This window comes from Montipora capricornis, chromosome 2 (genome assembly GCF_036669925.1).
Source record: "Montipora capricornis isolate CH-2021 chromosome 2, ASM3666992v2, whole genome shotgun sequence".
Lineage (NCBI taxonomy): Eukaryota > Metazoa > Cnidaria > Anthozoa > Scleractinia > Acroporidae > Montipora > Montipora capricornis.
In genome coordinates, this window is record NC_090884.1 from 21268941 (window position 1) to 21278940 (window position 10000).

Consider the following 10000-nt stretch of genomic DNA (forward strand, 5'->3'; position numbering starts at 1 on the left):
CTTCAATTAAGCTTATTCAGAAATACTAAAAATTTAAAAACACACCTTTAATTTACTGTAGGATAGTTTTAATTTCAAATAAATTACGCCAGTTGCCAATTAAGAATTGCACAATACGCAAAAATATAATTCTTAAAAAAATCAATGTGTTCGTGAAGGGAGATGCATGTTTTTTTGTTTGTTTGTTTGTTTGTTTGATGGTGAGTTGTGTGCATAATATTGGTCTGGGTCTTCTTAATTTTGGACTGAGAATTTTTAAGATTAGTTAATTGGTGTTTCCGGTGAAAGAAGAGTTTGGAACGGTATGGTAATGTACACAGGACTGCTGTATGGGCACCACTGTACACAAATAAAATAAATATATTATTATTAATATATTTTCCATTCAAAGCGTGCAAAGGTGAAAAGTAGTAGTAGAATTAAACTTAGGGCTACCCTTTATACAGGTGACCATAAGCCTAGAAGCATAGACACAAGAATAAGAACTGTACGTGCAAGTATGAGCTGAGATCGCAAAAGCCGAAGAATATTGAACGTATTCAATTTTCGTGTTCTTAACATTCTTGTTTTCCCAGTTCACACCAACAATTCTGACGCTCATGTCAAATGTGAACCAGTCATAAGTTGTACGGTTGTGCATTTACAAATTAATGAATTGAAAATAAAGCTGCAAAGTCACCCAGAGTGGTTTCCTGGCATTAAAGTATTGACAGTGTTCACAAGACAGTGAAGTAAGTTCTCACAATCAACTTCCATGTCTACTAATCACACGCATTCTTTGTGCCTCCAAAATGAATTTCCTCAATCAGAACAAATAGCATTTTCAAGTGTTCTTATCCACTGCTATAAAAACCGTCTCACAATCTTGTTTTTCCTCCTTAAACGCACTATAAAAGGAGTGGTACCTTAAGCACATGCAAATGATTTATCAATTAACCGTACACGCAACCAACCTCTATGAAAATTTGTGCAATAAAAAAGCCCCTTATGGGCATGTGTCCATAACATGTCATTAAATGTTATTTGTCGTTCTTTTTTTAATCCCCAGTCCATTTTTCTCGCGCTAGAAATATGTCTCTGTGTTGCTGTTTGTTGATCATTATCTTGGATAATCAGTCGTGCTTGAATGAATTCGAACAAAAGCAGAGCGTGAAGCGACCCCTTTTATAGTGCATCTTAAATAAATGCTAACAATCTGAAGGTCTGTAACTTCTTGATCAGTACTAGTCATTAATTAACCAAATGTTTCCAATAATTGACCTTGCATTCCCTTATAATATAATTCTTGACAATGAAAGAGTGCAAGAAGATAAAAAACAATAACTTAATTGGTTCTACCCATAATAACAAAATAAATGCTTTATAATTTTAACATTCTCAACAATAACTGGGACTATCCAATAGAAAATTAATTCCACGCAGGATAATAAATGCAATTTGAATTAAAAAATCCATGCACGTTGAAACGTTCGTATTAATTATTATTTAATGTGACAAGCAGAGCTTTGTTTCCTCGCGTCTGCACTCCGAAAAGGTGGGTACCATCTTCAAAATCGCGCAAAATGTTATAAATGAAATGCAAAAACCAATTTCGTAACAACAACAGCCGCGATAGCGCAATAACATCTCTTGTCAGCAGGGCTCGACCTTAAAGGGGGCCCAAGTTCAAAATCTGGTAAAAGTCTTCACGTCGCTTTCCGCGAGATAGGGAATTAAAAAAAAAAAGTGTAATTTGAGACTACGAAAAACCGAAAGAACAAGAAGAAAAAAAGACAACTCGGAAATTATCTGCGGTCACCCATCCAAGGCTAATTGCGATAAGGAAAAAAATTAGCACGCTATGTTATGTACGGGACTTGGTGACCGAGTGGTATAACTTACTCTTTTCCGGAGCTCTGTACAGCAGAGGGCGCGGATTCAAAACACGCAGTACCAGTGTAAGCATTAAACGGAGTTGTGATTGATCCCCGGATCCCCGTTAATTCAATTAATTTGTGACTACAAAGAAGAAAAACAAACAAAAAAACAAAAAAGGAACGGTCCCGAATTGTTCCCGTGGCTGCCTGTGGCATCCCACGGAATCCTCACAGGGAGCGTAGACGTTCAAAAGCTGCAGTAGTGTTAGTATGTGAAAGGCAAACGCTAATGCAAATCAAACAAAGATATTTACCCAGTGGAGTCTCACAGTTCTTCTGATTAGCAATTTTACGTCTATGACTTCATCGTATTACACTAATTGTGAAATGTTCAAAAGTTGCGGCCAAAATTAGCTTGCGCTATATCAATGATGTATTTATCAATACATCAAGGTTATCCAAAAAAAATTAAGAAAGAGGTTAAAAAGTTCAACCATCACAAAGGCAGCGATCTCTCTTTTGCAAGTCATTTTTAAATGGCTTAAAGATCTTATAAGATCCAGACACAATACACCAGAAAAGTAAAATTTCCTCTAAATACGGTACCTTATTTGTATGTTTGCTCATTTTCTTTAAAGTGCTCGTCATGATTTCCCAAACATACAACCTGGAATGAAGGAAAAAAAAACATTTGTTAAAGAACAATATCAACAATAAAAAGAAAGATTCAAATATTCAAACAAAATTACTGACTTGGTTTTTATTAGCGACGAAAGCATAGGAACAAGCAACACAGGCAGACTCAGCACCGTCTTGACTTGGGAACCTTCTGTTCAGACGAATGACACATTTACAACCACTTCATGTGTTTGCTTATTCGCTTGCCCTTATGTTAACGTGCCGGCTAGTGAAAACCCGCAACCTAAAGGCATGAAACTGTTTACGTTTAAAATGCTGCAACCTACAATAGTAACTTATGAGGAGTTTGGTTGCTGTTGTTCACACGTACTTAGTAAAGTTATCTTTCATGTCCTTTGAAAAGATCCAGTTCACAACGGCTGAACAGTCAAGGACTTGCATGCGCACCAACTTGTCTATCAACACCACCATGAACTGAAAATCAAAAATGTTTCTTAGTTGCTATATAAATTAAATTTAAGAAATATTCGTTGTGGGAAAACTATTTATTGCCCCAGGAAGCGTAGGCAACCGAGCTATGTCGCGTTCTGTACGGAAAAATTAATAATCTTGACGTCGGTCGCTGGTGAGGTTGAAGAGGAAGATGAAAATAGGTTCACCCAAACCGCAAATCTAAGTAAATTTGGAGGTTAGGATAAGACAAGACTCTCTTAAGTCAAGACTCTTTCGTAAAGACTAATTATAACCAACAACACCAACAGCAACAATAACAATGAAACTGACACTGAAAATGACAACGACAATGACAGTAATAATGATCACAATTATTAATTATCATAAATTGTTTTAGTACATCACAAACCTGAGGGTGGGTGGACCAAAAGTCACTGACGATCTTAAGGCAGTGGATCTGAGCTTCTTCGTTTACAATGATGTTCTTTAGAAGTTTGTGGAACCTACAAAGAATACTTTAAAACTAAGCCACTCACATGAATCAAAGCCAGATAATTGAACTTTAAATAACAAGGCTTGGGGAGTTGCCAAACAACGTTCTTCTTATTCCCGGAAGAGTGGAATCTTGTTTCTCCTGTGTCATTGCTAGTATCCCAGACGGAAAATCCTTACCTAGCTTGAATCTCATTTAAAGAACACTTAACGTGACATGAAAAGAAACTTCACTGAAACTTGAAAACAGGAAAATATCGAAAAATAAGCGCATCAAACTCAAAACGCACGCCTTTTGAAAACATCTTACGAGACAATCCAGAGCAACTAACTGCATTCGCCATGTTTTTTTTTAACAGCAACGAAACTCTAATAAAATCCGAAGTTTGAACTTCGCCTTAAAACGCTGTTTTTACCATTTAAACCATGAAATTTGAGTTGGAAAGCCAGAAAACAAAATTACAACACTTGATCAGTATACTCCAATCTTCCGTTTGGATCAACTGAGTCTAAGCCTTCCGATTCTACAGTTCTTTATTTTGAATTTAGAATATATGGCAAGTCGCATATATTTCAAGTGCGGAATGGACAAATGAAAATTAGGAAGATCATCGTAGTGAAATGAAGACTTGCAACTACTTAATGATTAACTGTCTGCGATGACCTTCCTAACCTTCATCAATACTTTTTATTGTATCTGTCAATAACACAGTATGGTTAAGCTATGGTTAGGGCTAACCAGCGCTAAATATTTAACAATTATTCCATGAGCGCACGTTGGATATGAGATGATAGATAGCCAACGAGGCGCGTAGCGCCGAGGTGACTATAATCATCTCATATCCAACAAGCGCGAGTGAAATAATTGTTTTATTAAAAACGCCCCTAAAATATAGAAAACTAGACTACAATAAAAATAAAAAGGCCCAAAAAATCACGCGTATGCTTGCCGTGTTTGTAGATCATGGTATAATGGCTCATAACCCATGATGGCTTAGCCAATCAAAACTCTCGAATTGCATTATCCAATGATCCAGTTTTTAATAATTAAAATTATTCCATGAGCGCGCGTTGGATGTGAGATGGTAAATAGCCAACGAGGCGCGTAGTGCCGAGTTGGCTATAACCAGTCTCATATCCAACAAGCGCGAATGGAATAATTGTTTTATTAAATTCCTTAAACTCCAAAAATTTGGAAGTAAGAAATACGAGCGAAAAAGGCGAGAAATTCCGAGCGAAATCGAGAAAACTTGGCGAAGATACGATGTGGTCAGACAGACGAAGGCTCATCACAAAAACATTTCTTGCCTTTTTGCGTACTTCTAAACGTCGGAATTGATCCAAACTTTCCACAAAAAAGGTTTTTTTTTTCTTTTTTAGCTTTATTCAAAGAGAAATTTTGCTTTCCGGCGAAAAAAAATTAGCTTAGCAACGCTTAACGCAATCGTTTACCATATAAGGTCAAACTGAGCCAGTGTATATGAGCTGATAACCGAGATTGAGTGAACCAATCAGAGCACGCGAAATGCATTATCCGAGGTCGAGAATTTAATAACTCTTGATATCTCTTAACTAACGGTTAGCGTTAACCAGGCCTTCAGCAACCGGCCCCTGTTTGCTAACAGGTTGGTCCAATGATGATAGAACGTGGCGCAAACCTTTCGAAATAGCTTAACATTAACTGCAGGGCTCGTACCCTTTTTCAGAAACAAATTTCCAGAACTTGTCCAGACTCGGATTGATTTTTCAAGGACCTAAAATTCACATTAACCTTTTCACTCCTAAGATCTCAATGTTAATTCTCCTTACTGTCTGCCATATATTTAATATTTTTCACTTGAGTTTAACAGATTTCCAGAACTTTCCAGGACCAGTAGCCTTTTTCCAGGACTTTCCAGTCCTAGAAAATACCACAATAAAATTCCAGGATTTTCAGAACCCGTGCGAACCCTGTAACTGGTCTGCCACTACTTGATTTAGTTCAGTATTGGACTGTCGCACTGAAAACACAGTAGAATGTAATTACAAGAATAATTGTTAAAATTCTTTCTCTTGTCCTTACTTCGTCAAAGCACTAAATGAATGGCTGAATGACTTGGAGCCAACCTTGAGCACAACATGCATCAACACTTCAAGTCTTAACTGTGGGAACGTCTGATCAACAAGTTGCGCTAAAACGAAAGCAAAGTAACACCATTTTAGTCTCGTCTTCATTTGCCAAAGTTGGCCTTCACTGAAGGTGCTGTATCAATTATGTAATTTTTCAACTTTCTCTATACGATACCTTCCACAGTGAAATTCTCTTGGCCAATAGCATTTGCAGGTACACTGTTTAAAATTGTTTGAAGATCATCTATATCCTTCTTTGCTCTGACAGCTTCCAAGAACTGTTTGGCAATATCTGCCCCAGGTATCCCTTCTGCAAAGTGAACGATATCACAATAATCATCCTGCTCATAATTATCTAAGCTGTAGCGATATTACCATCAGTTACGACTCATTCAACCATGCCAAACTTGCAACAACAGAACACTTGTTGCTTTAAGGTGATTCCTTAGTAATAGAAGTTATCGTAAGATTTTCTTTAAACTTTTCTCGTTTGTTTCCTACGTCATGGTGACTTGAAATATGCAATTAAAAAAATAGGTCACCAAGCTCGTTTGGGAGATATAACTTGCTCAAGTTATTCATTTAATCATTGCGACTTCATCTATCAAGGACAAGTTTGTTCCATCGATTCACGCAACGTTTTGCAGGAAAAGGAAGCACAGCTTTGACGTAATTCTTGAAATAACAAAACAGGTGTATTGTATTGTTCGAAAGGAATAATTTAATGTTTGTTTTATGGCACAAGCACACGTCTTAAAAAGGCACTGACTACAAATATTCCTCGGGTGCGTGATCTCGAGGAGACCATTTTGTGTCCACGAGTGATAGCTACGTTTAGTTTTTTTCCCTGTAACTTTTTTTTCTGACGTAAACTTTTAAATTTTTTTACAGCACAAAGAGGAGGAGTAAGATAATAAACTTATGCAAAAACAAGACGCCTACAAGGGCGTATCCGTGGAATGCGCAAACAGTTAACACAAATTATTATCAATATACGCGGCCAAATAGAAAATCGGCCTCTTCAAAACACACGCTCAGCGGGCCGCAAAAGACTGACAGCGGGCTGCAAATGCATTATCAGCCCTACAGCTGATTGGTTCTTGCTTCATCATCCGATGATGATTCTGTTACCAGCATAGACATTTTTAAGGTTAACTTTGTGATATGTCTATTATTTATAGACGATTTTACGCATTTTTTCGGTAATTTTAAATAAGTTCTCTGGACTGAGTTGATTCTTTAATAGCTTGTTCAATCAACACTTTGAATTCGAAAAAATTCACTTAGCTTATTCACTTAGCTTGTATTATTAAAACTCGCATTCTGTTTAGTTTCGCATTCTTGTAGTGTCATTTGCGGCCATCGCGATTCGCGCTCGGGCCGCAAATGACACTACGCGGGCGCAAACTAAACAATATTCCCTCAAAAAGTCATGTTATTCCCTTATTGTCCAGTGACAGTCAACGTCAAGTACAGGTAAACTTCGGAAAATGGCGAGAGATTACCAGAAAGATAAATCTGTAATACAACTTGAAGTTGTTTGTTGTAAAAACTCACTATTAATGTTACTAAATTTGCAAATGCAAACAACAAAGCCCTATTAGCAGGTTATCAGGATACGGGATTTTTTATTTATTTATTTTTTGGAAGGAGACTTTATTCAAATTTGAGGAGATATGGGATATTTTCTAAAGTAGGAACGCATTGCGTACGTGTGGTAGTGGAAGTTTTCCCCTTTCCGGCGGGGTTAGTATCTGGATGGGGGACGTCAAAATATGGGACTTGCTGTCAGGAACATACGACCAAAAATTCTATTTTAACGCTCAAAAATGCGAACTAAGCAAGGTACAGATTTTGCTAGCCTACTTTATGCAAAACAAATATTGACGCAAAAGTAAATAAATATTAATATGTAGTTTTTAAGGAGAGCAGAAGGAACTTTTAGGAAACGTCGATCGAGAATAAAACAATTTGCCATCAGCGAAAAACATTTCGGGTGATTTTTACGTTCAATCAGAGTTTAATTTTTCTATCGTACTTTTGGTCGTAAAAGTAAAATCGCAAACACGAAAGTGACATCGATTTTAGCGGCCGCCTGTAATCCAAGTTACCTTGCGTGTTTAATACTGACAACTTCCGAAACAAAGAATGCGTCTGTGACAAAATGTCGGCAAGATACCGGGTTTTTGTTAGTGTTATAAAGTTCGACAAGATATATGTGCGAATTTAACAGGAAGATCCGCAATCGTTGATGCTAGCCCAAGTGTCAGCTGAAGTTAAGCTCCTGCGAATAAGGTTAGTACTTGGATAGGGGACCGCAGCGAAGTCTCCGTGACTGCGATAGCTAATTCGTTTTTCTAAACTTGACTTCATTTTTTATCGTGTTTGGCAGTTGAAAGCTATTTTCTTATTTTCTTTCTACGTCAAAACGGCGAACAAACTGGTTCTCAAGAAATATTAGAGTATTCCTTCTATGCAAAATAATGTTCACAGTGGAACACACAACGAAGCAAAGAAGCAAGATCTAGAAATAACGTAAAAAAATCCCCCTTACCTTTAAAGCTTGCCTTTCTCAAAGAAAAAGCATCTGTCCACTTTATCGAATAGTTTATACTGATTCAATCATGGCGGGCGGAAGGATCCCACAATAAATGTTTGGTTTCATCTAAATAACGATAGTGTGTCACGGTGGCCGAGTGGTCTAACGCGCTCGCAGGTAATCGTGAAGGTTGGGAAAGTATATGAGTTCCTCCCGGGGCAGGGAAGTCTGGAAATACTAGATGTCACCCGATCGGACATTACTTCAATATCCGTGGGGTATGCACATTTGTGACTACCAACAAAAAAAAGACACCAGACGTGAGACCGGTTTTAAGACGTGGTATGCCTAGTTTAGGAGGAAACAGAAAGCAAACCAAGCTCGACTCCTCGACAAAACGCCTCCCCGATAGCCTGTCATAGCGCGGTTTTACTTTCACTCTCGGACAGACATGACAATTTAGCATCATCGAGGCTATCACTCGACTTTTCGTTTTGCGAGAGTCTAAAAAAATTCCCGTTTTGCTTTTTACTGCTGTGCTCTGAAAACGGCCATTCTTCTTTCTAGCGAGCGTTCCCGCACGCAAGTTCGCCATTTTGAAATGCTTTTGGCCACGTTCGATACATCAATATTCACACATGGCTAGGAGTCTTAGGGTTAAATTTAAACATTGTTTTGTTTAGAAATATCCGTTGAGACTTGTGAGACAAAGAAAACATAACTCAGCCGCGAAATTTGACCAGAAAGACTCTTAGTCATGCCTGAATACGAACGTGCCCTCCGCTGTGTTATGCGCAGAACAGGATGCGCAGTGCAATACTAGGGAATCACCTTAATTGACCTAATAATAAAAAAATACCAAATCGCAATTCACCCACTACAGCCGTTATATATTCTTGTCATTCTTGTCATTTTTCAGTACCTTGCTCAGTTGTAAATCTGTAATTAGGTGCATGGATGATTGGAAGGAGGCTTTGTAACCCTTCGGGAATGCTTTCAACAAGAAACTGATGGTACGATGATCTGAAAATAATAGTCAATCAATCAAGCATTACCTGGTACATGTACGTTAAACAGTAATAATCCCATTACATCCTGTAGCTGCTGTTATGGTGCCTTGATTGAAACCAAAAATTATCTCATTTGTCAAAAAAGGCAGCTTAAGTAAGTATTTTGCCGCATGGGATGGTATCTTCTATTTACTGCAAGAAATTCACGTTTCACGTTTGAGAGGGTCTTGACACTGACCATGCAAGTCTACAAAAAGCAGTTGGTTGACATTCAAGTCAAATGGAGCGAATACATGGCATTTATCATCGCTAAAAATTTAAATAAGCCGATCAAGGTATTTGTGTGCCGTCCAAATGAAATACAGGGCGTTTTCCATTTACAAAAAATTTCCGGAAATTTCGGTGGAAATTTCCATCGGGTGAAAAACATGTTCCATTTAATTCAGGTCGGTTCGCCGCCCAGTGATTGCAATTTTACGCGCCAAAATTTAAAAATGTGGCCGTGAATAGCCTGGAACTGGTAAGACCCTTCAAAAGTTGTAAATGAAACACACACTTCCATCGGAAAGTTTCCAACGGGAAAACAGGACTACCTTTTCAGAAGTTCCGTTTATTCCGGATATTTTCCAGTGGAACGAACCAAAAACGTGTGTTCCATTTATATCCCAACCGGAATTTCAGGAATTTCTTGGTAAATGGAAAACGCCCACAGCTGCTTCACATACAGCTTCACGCATTGGCCACTACACAAAAAAACCCGTAATAGTCTTTGTTTGCCCCTCCAACTTTTGCACAAGCATTGCTTTATTTTATCTTGGGACCATTGTAAGTGCCAAGAGATACTGTAAACAATGCTCATGCAAAATTTTGGAGGGACAAACAAAGATTATGATATTTTTGAT

The 10000-nt window shown here is 37.8% G+C and overlaps 1 protein-coding gene across 2 annotated transcripts in view; it reads right to left on the reverse strand.

Moving 5' to 3' along the window:
* The window catches only part of LOC138039067 (nuclear cap-binding protein subunit 1-like), a 56958-nt gene that overhangs the window by 11014 nt on the left and 35944 nt on the right, over nucleotides 1-10000 (reverse strand). For both annotated transcript variants that reach the window (XM_068885235.1, XM_068885236.1), the window contains exons 19-24: nucleotides 9011-9111; nucleotides 5725-5859; nucleotides 5503-5611; nucleotides 3358-3451; nucleotides 2866-2969; nucleotides 2463-2523 (exon numbers count right to left, since the gene is read on the reverse strand). In XM_068885235.1, coding sequence (XP_068741336.1) covers nucleotides 2463-2523; nucleotides 2866-2969; nucleotides 3358-3451; nucleotides 5503-5611; nucleotides 5725-5859; nucleotides 9011-9111 — 604 coding nt within the window. The remainder of the gene's footprint in view (nucleotides 1-2462; nucleotides 2524-2865; nucleotides 2970-3357; nucleotides 3452-5502; nucleotides 5612-5724; nucleotides 5860-9010; nucleotides 9112-10000) is intronic.